An 18,708-nucleotide genomic window follows, 5' to 3' on the forward strand; every position below is an offset into this window, starting at 1 on the left:
GGAACATCCATACTGTTCTCCATAGTGGTTGTATCAATTTACATTCCCACCAACAGTGCAAGAGGGTTCCCTTTTCTCCACACCCTCTCTAGCATTTGTTGTTTGTAGATTTTCTGATGATGCCCATTCTGACTGGGCTGAGGTGATACCTCATTGTAGTTTTGATTTGCATTTCTCTAATAATTAGTGATGTTGAGCAGCTTTTCATGTGCTTCTTGGCCATCTGTATGTCTTTGGAGAAATGTCTATTTAGGTCTTCTGCCCATTTTTGGATTGGGTTGTTTGTTTTTTTAATATTGAGCTGCATGAACTGTTTATATATTTTGCAGATTAATCCCTTGTCCGTTGATTCGTTTGCAAATGTTTTCTCCCATTCTGAGGGTTGTCTTTTCGTCTTGTTTGTAGTTTCCTTTGCCCTGCAAAAGCTTTTAAGTTTTATTAGGTCCCATTTGCTTATTTTTGTTTTTATTTCCATTACTCTAGGAGGTGGATCAAAAAAGATCTTGCTGTGATTTATGTCAAAGAGTGTTCTTCCAAGAGTTCTATAGTGTCGGTCTTACATTTAGGTCTCTAATCCATTTTGAGTTTATTTTTGTGTATGCTGTTAGGGAGCGTTCTAATTTTATTCTTTTACATGTAGCTGTCCAGTTTTCCCACCACCACTTATTGAAGAGACTGTCTTTTCTCCGTTGTATATCCTTGCCTCCTTTGTCATAGATTAGTTGACCATAGATGTGTGGGTTTATCTCTGGGCTTTCTGTCCTGTTCCATTGATCTGTATTTCTGTTTTTGTGCCAGTACCATTTGTCTTGATTACTGTGGCTTTGTAGTATAGTCTGAAGTCAGGGAGTCTGATACCTCCAGCTCCATCTTTTCCCCACAAGACTGCTTTGGCTATTTGAGGTCTTTTCTGTCTCCATACAAACTTTCAGATTTTTTGTTCTAGTTCTGTAAAAAATGGCATTGGTAATTTGATAGGGAATGCGTTGAATCTGTAGATTGCTTTGGGTAGTATAGTCATTTTCACATTATTGATTCTTCCAATCTAAGTACATGGTATGTCTCTAAATCTGTTTGTATCATCTTTAATTTCTTTCATCAGTGTCTTACAGTTTTCTGCATACAGATCTTTTGTCTCCCTAGGTAGGTTTCTCCCTAGGTAAATTATTCTTTTTGTTGCAATGGTAAATGGGAGTGTTTCCTTAATTTCTCTTTCATATTTTTCATCATTAGTATATAGGAATGCAAGGAATTTCTGTGTACTAATTTTGTATCCTGCAACTTTACCAAATTCACTGATTAGCTCTAGTAGTTTTCTGGTGGCATCTTTAGGATTCTCTATGTATAGTATCATGTCATCTGCCAACAGTGACAGTTTTACTTCTTCTTTTCCAATTTGTATTCCTTTTATTTCTTTTTCTTCTCTGATTGCCATGGCTAGGACTTCCCAAACTATTTTGAATAATAGTGGTGAGAGTGGATATCCTTACCTTCTCCTGATCTTTGAGGAAATGCTATAAGTTTTTCACCAGTGAGAATGATGTTTGCAGTGGGTTTGTCATATATGGCCTTTATTATGTTGAGGTAGGTTCCCTCTATGTCCACTTTCTGGAGAGTTTTTATCATAAATGGGTGTTGAATTTTGTCGAAAGCTTTTCCTGCATCTATTGATATGATCATATGGTTATTCTTCTTCAATTTGTTAATATGGTGTATCACATTGATTGATTTGCATATATTGAAGAATCCTTGCGTTCCTGGGATAAATCGCACTTGATCATGGTGTATGATCCTTTTAATGTGTTGTCGGATTCTGTTTGCTAGTATTTTGTTCAGAATTTTTGCATCTATATTCATCAGTGATATTGGTCTGTAATTTTCTTTTTTTGTAGCATATTTGTCTGGTTTGGGTATCAGGGTGATGGTGGCCTCATACAATGAGTTTGGGAGTATTCCTTTCTCTGCAATTTTTTGGAAGAGTTTCAGAAGGATGGGTGTTAGCTCTTCTCTAAATGCTTGTTAGAATTCACCTGTGAAGCCATATGATCCTGGACTTTTGTTTGTTGGAAGATTTTTAATCACAGTTTCAACTTCATTACTTGTTATTGGTCTGTTCATATGTTCTATTTCTTCCTGGTTCAGTCTTGGAAGGTTATACTTTTCAAAGAATTTGTCCATTTATTTCCAGGTTGTCCATTTTATTGGCATAGAGCTGCTTGTAGTCTCTTAGGATGCTTTGTATCTCCATGGTTTCTGTTGTAACTTCTCCATTTTCATTTCTAATTTAATTGATTTGAGTCTTCTCCCTCTTTTTCTAGATGAGTCTGGCTAATGGTTTATCAATTTTGTTTATCTTCTCAAAGAACCAGTTTTTAATTTTATTGATCTTTGCTATTGTTTTCTTTGTTTCTATTTCATTTATTTCTGCTCTGACCTTGATAAATTCTTTCCTTCTACTAACTTTGGGTTTTGTTTGTTCTTCTTTCTCTAGATCCTTTAGGTGTAAGGTTAGATTGTTTATTTGAGAATTTTCTTGTTTCATGAGGTAGGCTTGTACTGCTATAAACTTCCCTCTTAGGACTGCTTTTGCTGCATCCCATAGGTTTTGGATCATCGTGTTTTTGTTGTAATTTGTCTCTAGTTATTTTTTGATTTCCTCTTTGATTTCTTCAGTGATCTCCTGGTTATTTAGTAACGTATTGTTTAGCCTCCATGTGTTTGTGATTTTTACAGTTTTTTTCCCTGTAATTCATTTCTAATCTCATAGTGTTGTGGTCGGAAAAGATGCTTCATATGATTTCAATTTTGTCTAAATTTACTCAGGCTTGATTTGTGACCCAAGATGTGATCTATCCTGGAGAATATTCCCTGTGCACTTGAGAAGAAAGTGTAATCTGCTGTTTTTGGATGGAATGTCCTATAAATATCAATTAAGCCTATCTGGTCTATTGTGTCATTTAAAGCTTGTGTTTCCTTATTAATTTTCTGTTTGGATGATCTGTCCATTGGTATAAGTGAGGTGTTAAAGTCCCCAACTATTACTGTGCTACTGTCAATTTCCTCTTTTATAGCTGTTAGCAGTTGCCTTATGTTTTGTGGTTCTCCTATGTTGGGTGCATATATATCTAAAATTTTTATATCTTCTTCTTGGATCAATCCCTTGATCATTATGTAGTGTCCTTCCTTGTGTCTTGTAACATTCTTTATTTTAAACTCTATTTTATCTGGTATGAGTATTGCTGCTCCAGTCTTCTTTTGATTTCATCTGCATGGAATATCTTTTTCCATCCCCTCACTTTCAGTCTGTATGTGTCCCTAGGTCTGAAGTGGTCTCTTGTAGACAGCATATATATGGGTCTTGTTTTTGTATCCATTCAGTGAGCCTGTGTCTTTTGGTTGGAGCATTTTATCCACTTACATTTAAGGTAATTATCGATATATATGTTCCTATGACTATTTTCTTAATTGTTATGGGTTTGTTTTTGTAGGTCCTTTTCTCCTCTTGTGTTTCTTACTTAGAGAAGTTCCTTTAGCATTTGTTGTAAAGCTGCTTTGGTGGTGCTGAATTCTCTTAGCTTTTGCTTGTCTGTAAAGCTTTTGATTTCTCCATGGAATCTGAATGAGGTCCTTGTTGGGTAGAGTAATCTTGGCTGTAGGTTCTTCCCTTTCATCACTTTAAATATAGCATGCCACTCCCTTCTGGCTTGTAGAGTTTCTGCTGAGAAATCAGCTGTTCACCTTATGAGAGATCCTTTCTATGTTATTTGTCATTTTTCCCTTGTTGCTTTCAATAATTTTTCTTTTGTCTTTAATTTTTGTTAGTTTGATTACTATGTGTCTCAGCATGTTTCTCCTTGGGTTTATCATGCCTGGGACTCTCTGCACTTCCTGGACTTGGGTGGCTATTTCCTTTCCCATGTTAGGAACGTTTTCGACTATAATCTCTTCAAATATTTCCTCGGGTCTTTTCTCTCTCTCTTCTCCTTCTGGGACCCCTATAATGTGAATGTTGTTGCATTTAATGTTTTCCCAAGGTCTCTTAGGCTGTCTTCATTTCTTTTCATTCTTTTTCCTTTATTCTGTTCTGCAACAGTGAATTTCACCATTCTGTCTTCCAGGTCACTTATTTGTTCTCTGCCTCAGTTATTTTGCTATTGATTCCTTCTAGTGTATTTTTCATTTCAGTTATTGTATTGTTCATCTCTGTTTGTTTGTTCTTTAATCCTTCTAGGTGTTTGCTCTTTAATTCTTCTAGGTCTTTGTTAAACATTTCTTGCATCTTCTCAATCTTTGCCTCCATTCTTTTTCCAAGGTCCTGGATCATCTTCACTATCATTATTCTGAATTCTTTTTCTGTAAGGATTCCTATCTCCACTTCATTTAGTTGTTTCTCTTGGGTTTTATTTTGTTCCTTCATCTGGTACATATCCCTCTGCCTTTTCATCTTGTCTATCTTTCTGTGAATGTGTTTTTTGGTCCATAGCCTGCAGGATTGTATTTCTTCTTGCTTCTGTTTTCTGCCCTCTGGTGGATGAGGCTATCTAAGAGGCTTGTTCAAGTTTCCTGATGGGAGGGACAGGTGGTGGGTAGAGGTGGGTATTGCTCTGGTGGGCAGATCTCAGTAAAACTTTAATATGCTTGTCTGCTGAGGGGTGGGGTTGGGTTCCTTCCCTGTTGGTTGTTTGGCCTGAAGCAACCCAACACTGGAGTCTATGCGGCTCTTTGGTGGGGATAACAGCGGACTCTCGGAGGGCTCACGCCAAGGAATACTTCTCAGAACTTCTGCTGACAGTGTCCTTGTCCTCACAGTGAGCCACAGCCCCCCACCCCTGCCTCTGCAGGAGACCCTTGCAAACTCATTCTATGAGGCCACCATCACCCTGATACCAAAACCAGACAAAGATGCTACAAAAAATGAAAATTACAGGCCAATATCACTGACGAACGTAGTTGCAAAAATCCTCGACAAAATACTAGCAAAAGGAATCCAACAGCACATTAAAAGGATCATACACCATCACCAATTGGGATTTATCCCAGTGATGCAAGGATTCTGCAATATACACAAATCAATCACTCTGGTACATCCTATTAACAAATTGAAGAAGAACCATATGATCATCTCAATAGATGCAGTAAAAACTTTTGACAAATTTCAACACCCACTTATGCTTAAAAACTCTCCAGAAAGTGGACATAGAGGGAAACTACCTCAACATAATAAAGGCCATATATGACAAACCCACTGCAAACATCATTCTCAATGGTGAAAAACTTATAGCATTTCCTCAAAGATCAGGAGAAAACAAGGATATCCACTCTCACCACTATTATTCAACATAGTTTGGGAAGTCCTAGCCACGGCAATCAGAGAAGAAAAAGAAATAAAAGGAATACAAATTGGAAAAGAAGTAAAACTGTCACTGTTGGCAGATGACATGATACTATACATAGAGAATCCTAAAGATGCCACCAGAAAACTACTAGAGCTAATCAGTGAATTCGATAAAGTTGCAGGATACAAAATTAATACACAGAAGTCTCTTGCATTCCTATATATTAATGATGAAAAATCTGAAAGAGAAATTAAGGAAACACTCCCATTTACCATTGCAACAAAAAGAATATTTTACCTAGGGAGAAACCTACCTAGAGAGACAAAAGACTTGTATGCAGAAAACTATAAGACACTGATGAAAGAAATTAAAGATGATACAAACAGATTTAGAGATATACCATGTTCTTGGATTGGAAGAATCAATAATGTGAAAATGACTATAGTACCAAAGTAATGTACAGATTCAATGCAACCCCTATCAAATTACCAATGCCATTTTTTACAGAACTAGAACAAAAAAATCTGAAAGTTTGTATGGAGACAGAAAAGACCCCAAATAGCCAAAGCAGTCTTGTGGGGAAAAAACGGAGCTGGAAGTATCAGACTCCCTGACTTCAGACTATACTACAAAGCCACAGTAATCAAGACAAATGGTACTGGCACAAAAACAGAAATACAGATCAATGGAACAGGACAGAAAGCCCAGAAATAAACCCACACATCTATGGTCAACTAATCTATGACAAAGGAGGCAAGGATATACAACGGAGAAAAGACAGTCTCTTCAATAAGTGGTGGTGGGAAAACTGGACAGCTACATGTAAAAGAATAAAATTAGAACACTCCCTAACAGCATACACAAAAATAAACTCAAAATATTTTAGACACCTAAATGTAAGACCAGACACTATAAAACTCTTAGAAGAAAACATAGGAAGAACACTCTTTGACATAAATCACAGCAAGATCTTTTTTGATCCATTTCCTAGAGTAATGGAAATAAAAACAAAAATAAGCAAATGGGACTTAATGAAACTTAAAAGCTTTTGCAAAGCAAAGGAAACTACAAATAAGATGAAAAGACAACACTCAGAATGGGAGAAAATATTTACAAACAAATCAATGGACAAAGAATTAATCTGAAAAATATATAAACAGCTCAGGCAGCTCAATATTATAAAAACAAACTACCCAATCCAAAAATGGGCCGAGGACCTAAATAGACATTTCTCCTAAGAAGACATACAGATGGCCAAGAAGCACATGAAAAGCTGCTCAACATCACTAATTATTAGAGAAATGCAAATCAAAGCTACAATGAGGTATCACCTTAGCCCAGTCTGAATGGGCATCATCAGAAAATCTACAAACAACAAATGCTGGATAGGGTGTGGAGAAAAGGGAACCTTCTTGCACTGTTGGTGGGAATGTAAATTGATACAGCTACTATGGAAAGAGTATGGAGGTTCTCTAAAAAACTAAAAATGGAATTACCATATGACCCAGCAATCCCACAACTGGGCATGTACCCAGAGAGAACCATAATTCAAAAAGACACATACACCCCAATGTTCATTTCAGCACTGTTTACTATAGCCAGGTTATTGGAAGCATCTAGTCTGCCCATCAACAGACATATGGATAAAGAAAACGTGGAACACTTATAGAATGGAATATTACTCAGCCATAAAAAGGAATGAAACTGGGCCATTTTAGAGATGTGGACGGCTCATACAGACTGTCATACAGAGTGAAGTAAGTCAGAAAGAGAAAAACAAATATCGTATATTAACGCATATATGTGGAACCTAGAAAAATGATAGAGATGAACCAGTTTGCAGGGCAGAAATTGAGATACAGATATAGAGAACAAATGTATGGAGACCAAGGGGGGAAAGCGGCGGGGGTGGGGGTGGTGTGGTGTGATGAATTGGGAGATTGGGAATGACATATATACACTAATACGTATAAAGTGGATAACTAATAAGAGCCTGCTGTATAAGAAAATAAATAAAATTCCAAAAGAAAAGAATTAGTTCCAGGTGCTATGGTAAAGGTTTGTATGGGTAGAGTGAGGCTTGAGAGAGTGTGTCATCAGGCAGGGATGAATCACATGGAGAGGGTAAGGAAAGTGTTCATATGCAAAGTGAGCTGAGCCTCTAGAATGAAACTCTTGTCTTTAAAAGGTTTAATATCAACAAGTTTACAATCTCATTAGAGAGTCCAAATTTAAAATACATGAAAAAATAGTGAATAATTTGGCATTAAGTTGTGTGGAACTGAGTAATAGATCTAAAAGCTTTTGGAGAAGTAGTGTAGGTAAGTTGGAGTAGGTGCATAGGGAAGGTATAAAGGAAGTAAAGTTGAGCCAAGCCTTAAAATGAGCAGGATATAGATAAGTACAGTGGAGTAGATGGGTGAGCACAGGCAGGGAAAGAGTCTAAGCAGACAGAGACCATAATGAAACCAACTGACTGGGGCAGGTTTGGAGGGATAACACGGTCAGATCAAGATGGGGCTTTAGAAGTAGGCAGTTTGGGGATTGACGTAGAAGGTGATGTCCTTTCTCACATATTCCTGATCCTAGAGGAGTGGGATAGGGAGGGTGGGAGGCAGACGGAAGAGGGAGGGTATATGGGGATATATGTATACGTATAGCTGATTCACTTTGTTATACAGCAGCAACTAACACAACAATGTAAAGCAATTACACTCTAATAAAGATGTTAATAAAAAAGATCATTGCTCTCTATCCAACTGCTGCCATTAAAAACCAAACTGATGAGTATCTCTCTGGCTGGGAGGCTGGGCAGGAGGTTGTCAGGTTTACCAAATACTAAGGATGAAAATGGCTGCTTGGAGCTGGCTGAAGGAGCCTGTAAAACAACCCGTTGAGAATTATTTTTACTTTAAAATCACTAAGTTTATAGCCCCACAGAAAGTGCCTGTGTGGTTTCCAGGGCAACCCCAATGCCTTATAAATTTCTCAGTATAAAACTTCAATATAAAAACTTCTCAATCATATTCCCCTTTGTGCCATAACCCAGGGCTGAAACATGCCTGGGTGCTGATTTCCCGGGCGGTCATTCAAGGTTCTGAACACAGCCTCTACTTCTGTCTCCCCTTTGCTCTGGCCATCTTATCTAGTCTCAGGATTTTGGCAATCATCTTTAAGCAGATGACTTCCTAATCTACTTCTCCATCCATGTGTCAAGAATTTCTGGTCCCACATTTTTCACTTTTGCTCAGTACCTCCATGTGGATAAATTGCAAGGTACCTCAAACTCTTTATGTCTAAAACTGAACTAATCTTTTTACAAGCCCTATGCTTCTCCTGTAATCAAAAAGACTACTCTCCTTTCAGACACTTCTCTTGAAACCTTGCATCATCTTTGTGCCTCTTTCTTTCTTAACTCTCATATCTAATGAGTTACCAAGTCCAGCCAATATCTTTGGACTCCAAGCCTCGTTTCTATTCCCAATTCCACTGTTTTAGTTCTGGTCCTCCTTCCCCTTTCTCCTGCATCAGCTTTCCACCCCAACAGTGCCCCTTGCTACCACCCTCACTCTACTCTTTCTTACCTACTGCTGCCAGAATCGTCATCTCAATATTCAGCTTCAACTTTATCATTGTCATCCTTAAAGCCTGTGTTGACTCCTTACACAGTGGAGTCCACATTCTTACACAGTGGAGTCCAGATTCTTCAGCATGGCATTCATAGTCAGGGCTCAGCCTTATTTACTCTTTCCATGTCCTATGCCCTACCTCAGTGGTTTTTCAACCTTTTTAATTAGTGTCCCCCAAGGTGTCTTTTAAGGGTTTTATTTTTTTCTTAATCGTCCCTCTCATGAAATTTTAATGCCATAGGTATATTGTCTGTTTATACACTGGGTGTATATCTGTACTTCCCATTTAAAAAGTAAGATGTTTTTACCCTCCAAGAACCAATTTTTGCTCCACCAGGGGCAATATTGCCCCTATTTAGAATTCATACTCTAGCCAAAACACATCTTTTACCAGTCCCTGAATATGCCCCTGTATTTCCTAGCATCCAAGTTTTAACTCACTTTTGCCATTAGCCAGAGGAGTAGAGGAATTATGAGAAGATTCCTAGAGTGTACTTCTGCTACTCAGTGCACTGTTTCCCTTGCCTAGAATAGACTCACACATCTCCTCCCACTACCCTCCATTTCTTCCTATTGAAATATGACTCTTCATGTTGCAACCCAATTACCATTTCCTCCCCCTGAAGCACTCAGCTGGAACTAACTTCTTCCTTCTGCGCTCTAATAGAACTTACTTTATACATCCATTATGTTCTTCTTTGTTATGTAGTCATTTTTCTATTTGTGTTATCTCCTTCACTGTATTATAAACTTCCTAAAGACAAGGACTATCTTCTTCACAGTGTATAGTGCTTTCATATAGTAGGCACCATTATATGTTATTTGAAATCAATTCACTGCTACACCAGGAACAAAATAAGAGCCTACCTGTGCACACATTTAAAAAGTTCCATATGTATGCTGAATAAATGAACACACTAAAGAGTAGAAAAAATGGACATCATAAACAAGACGCATTCCTAAACCATCATTAACACAGAGATTATTTATAAAGAAGTTCTGTGTGTTGTACAACATTGGTGAACTGAATTAATTCCTGCTTCATAGAAATAACAGATGCTCACAGAAGTTAGTTAAAACCTATCTGCCTAGACATGTCTTAAATAAGTATGATCAAGGTGAGTAGAGGATCCAAAGGCCAAAACATAATAGCCATTTTTGACAAATGTTTTTGTTGCAGATACAAAATCTTTATTGTGTTTATTCACTATGAAAAGAGATGATTCATGTGGAAGCACATTTTAACTGTTAGTAGCCATCACCACTACATACTATGTGACCAAATTAAGGCTATGGGACAATAAAGTTGATCTGATGAAGCTGTTTTTGTGTGCAAAGTGACGCCAAAAGAAGCAAAATGTTTTCTGAAAAAGGCTGGATACTTTTTTTTTCAATCCTATCAATCTTTTAATGCATTTAAGTGCTGAGGAATCATTCAGTGGAAATGGACAAAGTTCTGTTATAACAGTGTTACTCAATTTTTTTTTTTGGATGACCACAACAAAAGCAACAATGATTGCAATTACCAAACACGAAACACATTCATACTATGTCATAATATTGACATTCAGTCCAGTAATCCTCCACTGTAACAGCTCCTTTACTTTGCAGTGAACATTGATTTGTATATTTTTTTGCCTCTGAGTCCTTGTGGGATTTTTTTTTAATTCAAACAGAAAGTCACAAAAATTATAATCATCTTCATTAATTTTTTTTATCTTGATATTTGGTTAGCACTTTATGAATTCATCAGTTTTCTATTAGAGTTCTGAAAATGCTTATTCATTCAGTTCAGCAGTATAGTCAGTTACCAGAAACCTGTCTTTTCCATGAATTCGTTGAGGATAGAAACCCTTTTATAGGAACATTTTTGCAAAAGCATCAGAGTATACCCAGAACTATCTGTAAATGACAAAAGACTTAAAAATGACCATGGCTAAAGATTTGATGAAAGTTCATAACAATGCAATTGACAAGGAAATTTAGTTATTTCTGAGTTATACATTTTAAAGTATGGATAATTTTTTAAATGTATATTTATAAATATATTTAGAAATTTCCATCATATCTTGGAATAGTACTTTCTAGGGAAAGCTATTTCTGTGGTTTCATAGGATTACATTCTACCTTAGAGGATTAGGTGTTTTAAAGTGGCACTTTTTAAAAAAAATTTATTTATTTTATTTATTTATTTTTGGCTGTGTTGGGTCTTCGTTGCTGGGCACGGGCTTTCTCTAGTTGCAGCGAGCGGGGGCTACTCTCCATTGTGGTGCACGGGCTTCTCATTGCGGTGGCTTCTCTTGTTGTGGAGCACGGGCTCTAGGCACGCGGGCTTCCGTAGTTGTGGCACGTGGGCTAAGTAGCTGTGGCTCGCGGGCTCTAGAGCTCAGGCTCAGTAGTTGTGGCGCACGGGCTTAGTTGCTCCGCGGCATGTGGGATCTTCCCGGACCAGGGCTCGAACCCGTGTCCCCTGCATTGACAGGCGGACTCCCAACCACTGCACCACCAAGGAAGCCCCTAAAGTGGCACTTTTATTACTTCCCTGAAACAATTTATTAAGAAGATTATCAAATCTTATAGAAAACTACAAACAGGTGCTTTTTACCATCCTTTGGTCATGTCTTCTGTTAAAATACCATAAACGGCTTTGTGTTTGTTTGATTTTTCTAAAGTCCGAGAATGACTTCTGTGGACAATGAGTTGGGGGTATCTGACGGATGGGAGACTCGGCAAATAATTTATTTCCAAGGATACACTAAATTCAGCCTTGGGGCCTGGTCCGCCTACAGCCAGCTGTATAGTAAATTCAATCCTTCCGGGTCTTTCTAATAGGCTAACCCTTTTGCCAGTTCCAAAGCTCCTAAGCGCAATTCTATTTCCTATAAGCTCTTCTTTGGAAAGGAGGATTAGCCGTGAAACTGTCTCCTTTTCACTCCTGCTAGCCAAGTTCAAGTTTTGTGGGCAAACAACAACCAAAATAAATACGCTACAGCCAGTACTGAAGCCTCTGCCTCAAGGGCAAAATTACGTAGGATCGTCAACAAGTCTGATAGGGGGTGGGGGAGGGAAGGGAGGAGCGTGGAAGGGGCCGCCCCTTTGGAATGCGATTGGTTCCCTTTCTCCCTTCAGCCGTTCATTTTGCATCTCGGTTGGATAGGCTGAGAGAAATATGTCATTGAGGTGTTTTCAAAATGAGCCCTGTAGGTGTGGGCTGTTCCCTAGGTTTGTGGTTTTAGATTTTCAAACGGGAGGACTTATCATTGGCTATAGGATCAAGTTCCTGAAACTGGTCTATAGCTTGAAAAATGTCGTTGTAACAGGAAGCGCCAAGAGCTTAAGTGTAATTCACACACAGTAGAGGATATGACGAAAGTTCCTCAGGGGTTTGATTTCAGTTTCCTAAATGAAGAAGCCAGGAAGATCCTTCAGGTGTTGGAAAGAAATGAGGAGCTACAGAGGGCAGAGAAGGACAGGATCAGGTACAGAGCTAATTCCTTTTTCCTCTGGGTCTGGGCCACAGTGGGGGGCGTCCGCGGCGTCCCCCGAACCCGGCGTGAGTGGAGGAAGGGGCCGAGCTTTTGTGGGGCACCTGTCCGAGGCTCGGGGATGCTCAACATCCGTCCGGAGCGCGCAGCCCGGCAGGGGGAAATCTGCAGTGAGTCTCTCTTGAGAACGTTGGGAGGCGCTGCTGGTGCAGACACGGCCTTCCGGGCAGGCTCGTCTGCGAGCTCAGGTCCCGCAGCGTAGGGCGCGTCCCTGCCCTCGCCGCGCGGGAGCGTGCCTTGGCGCGTTTCTTCTCAGAGTGGATCCTGCGCGGCGGCTCTGGCCCCAGACCGGGACACGTGGGCGGCAATCGCCGCAGGGGGTCCAGGCTGGGTGGCGGGTCTCTCAGGTGTCTCCTAGGCTGCTACGTGGCGCGGGACAGGTGGGCCCATGAAACTGGGTGGGGAGCGCAGTCCTGCCCGCGCGCATCCACGTGCTTACAGAGGCCTCCAGGTCGTCCACTCTCGCCCAACACAGTCTTCCTCTGCCCCAGAGAAACCTCCCTCTCCACCCAACGCGGGCAGTCAGCGAGGCCCGGGAGAGCTGGCACCTCACTGGAGGCCAAGTGTTTCTCACCCCAAGGGCTGGAGTTCGAGGAACTTGCCAAATTGTGTGGAGTGAACCCAGCTGGGACTGGGCCGCGTGGGGTGTCTAGAATGGTTCGATCCCCTTGCGTGTGGCGCTTGGGGAAGAAGTTGCTGCGGAATTTCCCCCTTGACCTTACTGTACAGTGTTGTAGGTGAGGGATTAGTTACCAGGAAATGAAATCCAGAGATCATTGCCTGAGATGTAAAGTAACCAGTTTTTCTGATGGAGAAGTGTGGGATAAGTCCTGGAATGAATTAAAGACTTTCTCACCAATCCTGGAATAAACCCACCCAAGGCCTTCTCCAGTGGACTGTGGAAGAAAATTTAGGGCATCACTCTCAGACCAGAAAGTGTGGCACTGATGGAATTTAGAAAGCCATTTTGTTTGTGAACAACTTCTTGGTGATCAAAGTTCTATGTTTCCACTTCCTTGCAGGCATCCCACTTACCCCCCACCCCCCAAACCCCCAGGGAAAAAACCTCCAAAGATACTCTTCACATAGGGAAACCCTAGCTGGTTTTGTAGAAGCGATTAAAACACACTGGGCCCCAAACCCTGTCTTCTCTCCCCACCCCCTACCCCCCAGATATGACTCTTGTGGGGAGAAATGAATATTTGAAGTTTGAGGATGTGTATTTCACGCCATCATACTCTGCCTTTAGAAAAATAGGCTCCATCATTTCTTCAAACTATGCAGAAATGTGCCCTCGTGAGCACAGTATGTCCACACCCACATATACCCAGGAGCATGTGCCCACACATATGCACGTGCAGTGTACACAGGCACACCCAATGTTGGGAAGGAGAGCTTTAGAATTGCATGCTTGCCTTGTGTTTTCTCTATAGCAGCTCATGGTGCCCGTGGCAGCTGACTTTAGGGGGAACTACACTTAGATGGCAAAGGCCATTGGGCTAGGCCTTAGAAGGAAGACTAAAACACATTTTCTGATTTCATGGCACTCATATCCTAACTGGAGCATCAGCAAAAAAAGCCATAATGCTAAAACAAAAATCAATACTGTTATGATAGGAATATTGGCATTATCAGAGAGGAAATTTAAAATAATTAAGATTATTTACTCATGCACAGCATTTTTTTCTGCTTTGTTTTTTAAAAAATCTGTTTAATAAAGGTCTGAAGCAGAAAAAAAAATCAATACTGTTAACTATTAAACAAACTTTGAAAAATAATTACCCCAGCAATTTTTTAAATGTCACCACTAAAGTATACAAATAATTTAAGGAAAGCAGACACTTGAGCCAAATGCTCAAGGCAATTATTTCTAGTACTTTATTTTCCCCTGGTTGATTCCTGTGTCTCACTATCAAACACCTGTCCCTGGATAGCAGTCTCCATGGGATTGCTCTGCTCACCAGCTCACATGCATTGGTTTTAGAAGCAGATACTGGCATGCAGAAAAGGCCTGAGATGACATGCCAACTTAGCTCTTCTGTTCATTTTTGATCATCGTATTTTCCTAATCAAGTCAAGACGCGTGACTTATAAATCAAGAGTATTATTTGAGAAAAAATACAACAGTGCTAAGAGACTCTCAGAGGTCTTTTTACTATACTGAGAAGCAGTCTTCAGATCTCTTAATTAGGACAAAAAGGGAAGGCACTGGCCTCCCTGGTAGCGCAGTGGTTGAGAGTCCACCTGCCGATGCAGGGGACACAGGTTCGTGCCCTGGTCCGGGAAGATCCCACATGCCGCGGAGCGGCTAGGCCCATGAGCCATGGCCGCTGAGCCTGAGCCTCCGGAGCCTGTGCTCCGCAGCGGGAGAGGTCACAACAGTGAGAGGCCCGTGTACCAAAAAAAAAAAAAAAAAAAAGGGAAGGGACTAAATGCAGAAGCTTGGAAGGTTTGCTGGTTAGGGCCTATCTGTGATAGGCTTGAGCTGTCTACAAGACAGCTAAGAAGAAGTATCCTACAGTTAGAAATATAGAACTACAGTATCATGCAAGGCCAGAAGTGTCCAGAGGTGGATGTTAATGGCATAGAACTAGTTGAGTTCACCATGCAGGAGACCATAGCCCCACCTGTAGAAATGAGCTTCCCCCGATCTTCCTTCATCAGTACCTGAACTCTCTGGCTCCAGCTTACTGGGAAAGTATTCACATTAAATATTATAATGTTTCCAATATATGAAGAGTTTATTCAGATTTTTAAGAAAAACACCAAGATTCAAACTGATGAATAAGCAAAGATAGAAAGAAATCATTCACACTAGAAGATATCCAAACAGTAAACAAAACATATGGGAAAATGTTCACCCTAACAGTAATTAAAAAAAAAAAAAAGAAAGAAAATCAAAGTAACCTCAAGATATCATACTGCACCTTTAAAAATAACTAAAAAGACTTGGTGAGGGTTGAAATGAAATGGATAGATTCTGTATATCGTTAGTGGCATTGTAAGTTGAATATCATCCTTTTGGTGAACAATACTGCAACACCTGTGAAGATATGACTTGCCCTTGACCCAGTTATCCAGTTCTTGAATGTTACTCATTAGTAGGAGATTGAGGTGGAGAAAATGACCACACCAACATTTATTAAGTGCTGCCTTTTTAAGTAATAATAGTAATTACTGTGATAATAATAATTGCTAACATTTATTGGTCCCTTACTGTATACTAGGCACTGTATTAAACATGTTGTATATTTTTAATTAATCCTCTCAATAACCTCGTTAGGTACACACTTTAATTTCCATTCCACAGAGAAGGAAACAGCTTAAAAATGTTGAGTATCTTGTTCAAGTTAAGCAGCAGAGCTAGAATTCAAATCCAGATCCATCTCAAAATTATTTTACCCATCAGCATTGACTAATCCTCACAACCATCCCTTGGGGTGAGTTATTATTAATGACTTTGTACAGAAGAGAAACTGAAATTTAGCAAGGTTAAGGAACTTGCCCAAGGTCACACAGCTCGTAAGTGGCAGAACTAGAATTTGAACCCAAATCTATCTGGCTCTAAAAACCTGTATTCTTTCCACTATACCATATTTTTCCTGAGGAAACAATTTAGTAGAGGAAAAACAAGACATATACTCTCAGGTATTACAGTGTTACCTATAATAGCAAAATAGTGGAAAATTTCAAATCTAAGTAAAAGTCCAGTCATTACAAAGGACAATTATGAAGACATCATTATGTCCCATCCAATATGATATTTTAGTTCTATATTTCTGACTACCTTGGTTTTGTAGACACCTCAAGCTTGTCATGGATGCAGCTGTGGAAAAATGTGTACGAGGCACTGTTTTGTGAAAAAGCAGAACACAAAATAGTGCTTATGTTATTATTTCAGTTTCTTCTGGACATCTGGGCATGTGCATAGCAACTAGAAGAAAATAGCAAAAATCTGTGCTGCTCCTTTCCGTGAATCTCTAGGGCCTGCTGCAGCTCCTGGCCCATGGTGAACAGTCATTAAATGTTTGCTGAAAGGTATGGGCTTGCCCTGACAGCTGGGGGCTGGGCTCTCCTGCCCTCAAACCCAACACTGCCAAGATGGGAAATCAGACCTGGGGGTAAGGATGCTTGGTAGTCTGGGCAGGAACGCTGGACACATGCTTCCTCCTAAGGCTCTGGGAAGTCAGATGAGGAGAAAGATGTAGGATTTCATGGCTAAGAGGAGAGGAAGACCTGGGTCACAAAGGTTTCTGTCTGTATAGGCCCCCTATAAATACTTGATGAAGGAATTAATGGTCTGCACTGGCTGGAGTCAGAGGCTTCTGCTGTCCCAACTTCTCTTCCCATTTCTCAGTCTCTGTTTGTTTCACCTTCTTCTCATCCCTCAATACCCTCTGCCCAGTTACATGGGATTTCTCCCTTCTTTGAACCCTGTAATGGACTATAACCACTCTGTTACATTTATCCTCTTCTGTCAGTCTGGGATCTGAGCTACAGAAATTCTCTGAGAGCCAGATAAAGAAATGGAAATACTTAAATTACAATCTGTCAGTTACGCTTCTTTTTGGATTGTGGAAAGGATTTTGCCTGGAAGTATTCACTTGGGCGTGACTTTTTAGGCCATGTACAGTCTGTGGTTTTAGCTACAGTGAAGAAAAACGGCTGAGAGTTTGAATCACGATTGGCAGGTGAAAAATTTCCCCTTACTACTTCTATCACATCTTGGAGGAAATATATATGTATGTGTGTATACATATATATACACAAATACTATAGATGATAGATAGATAGATAGATAGATAGATAGGTAGATAGATGGAATAAAATCTGAAAAGCATCTTACTTTTTACAAGTCTTTGAAAAACACAACTACCTACCTATAACCCCCACCACCCCCATCTCATAAGTGTGACTGAAATAGAAAGTACCAAGAGATTATATCAACTAGTCAAGCTCACAGATATCAATAAATCAAAAATGTTTATTTTTCCTATTGCAGAAAACTTATAAAGTATAAGATGTTACAGCACCAGGTATAATTAAGTTGAAAAATGGCATGTCTAGATTTAGACTATCTTTGCTCAGTGGCAAGATTGCAGCCCAGGAGAGTTTTCTAGAGCTTAGCTGTTTCGATTGATTTACACTAGTGTACTTGAGCTGTGGCTCAGTCCTGAGGGGGACTATGCATATCAAAGTAGTGAAGTGATCGGTAGCTGGTGGAAACTGCAACATCCTGCAGAGATTAAAAACCAGATACACAAGTCTCCTGTCTCTCATAGGCTTTCTGCCTGCCCTCTCCTCTTCCAGCTGGTGAAATTTGCCTCTGGATAGCATAGACTTTCAAGAAACTTTGGATGCTTATTTATTGGGCATCTACTCTGTGCCAGACACTGTGTTAGCCCTGAGGATACAGCAAAGAAATTCTGCCCCAAATGGCTTTAGTCTATGAAAGTTTTTCGTTGGTGGTAAGTCCTCTAAGATGAAGACTTCATACAAATGTAGCTTGCCCTTATGGAGCCCTGCGTGGCTGGGGAAGGGACTGTGAGAACTGCCTGGAGGTCACAAGAGTGCCCTATAGGCTGGAGTGTTCTGGTAATATAACAAGGAATGGGATCAATATCATGGATCTCTGAGGCATCTGCACTTTTCAGTAACATCCAATTTAGTTAATTCCTTTAAACTGAGGGGAGAGCTTTCTCTCAGACAAATTATCCTGGCTAGTTACTCCTTGGATTGGTCTCCAAGGAGACCAAAAACAGATCAGCACATACACAGTGAGTCAGTACAGCCTTGGCACCTGGGAAGGGAGTCTTATCATCAAAGGAGAACCAGCATTTGTGTCCCAGGAAGGGAGGCATTTAATCTTTACTTTTAACATGGACATTCTTTACTTCTGGTCCCTGTGCCCTTTTATTTAATAATTAAAGCAGATGTACAATGTACGTACACACAGGCTGTTTTAGTTAGCACAAAATTCAAGTTTACTCATGTATAAGCCAGAATGACTTCCCTTTACCTCAATATGTGAAATTTTCTTTTATCGCTGTTTTTTTTTAAAAAAGCATATATGTATTTTGTAAGGATATACTCTAAACTATTAAGATGGTTATCTCTTGGATGTGATATTTAAAGGAACTCTAACCATTTTACTATTATTTTATTCCTTAAAATTATCACGGATTATTTTTTAATGAT

At 39.8% G+C, this 18,708-nt stretch overlaps 1 protein-coding gene across 1 annotated transcript in view; it reads left to right on the forward strand.

Moving 5' to 3' along the window:
• The first annotated feature begins 12,328 nt into the window (after positions 1 to 12,328).
• Positions 12,329 to 18,708, forward strand: part of EXPH5 (exophilin 5) — a 72,848-nt gene continuing 66,468 nt past the window's right edge. The window contains exon 1 of the mRNA XM_065882640.1: positions 12,329 to 12,444. Coding sequence (XP_065738712.1) covers positions 12,329 to 12,444 — 116 coding nt within the window. The remainder of the gene's footprint in view (positions 12,445 to 18,708) is intronic.

Source organism: Phocoena phocoena, chromosome 8, assembly GCF_963924675.1.
Source record: "Phocoena phocoena chromosome 8, mPhoPho1.1, whole genome shotgun sequence".
NCBI classification, from domain to species: domain Eukaryota; kingdom Metazoa; phylum Chordata; class Mammalia; order Artiodactyla; family Phocoenidae; genus Phocoena; species Phocoena phocoena.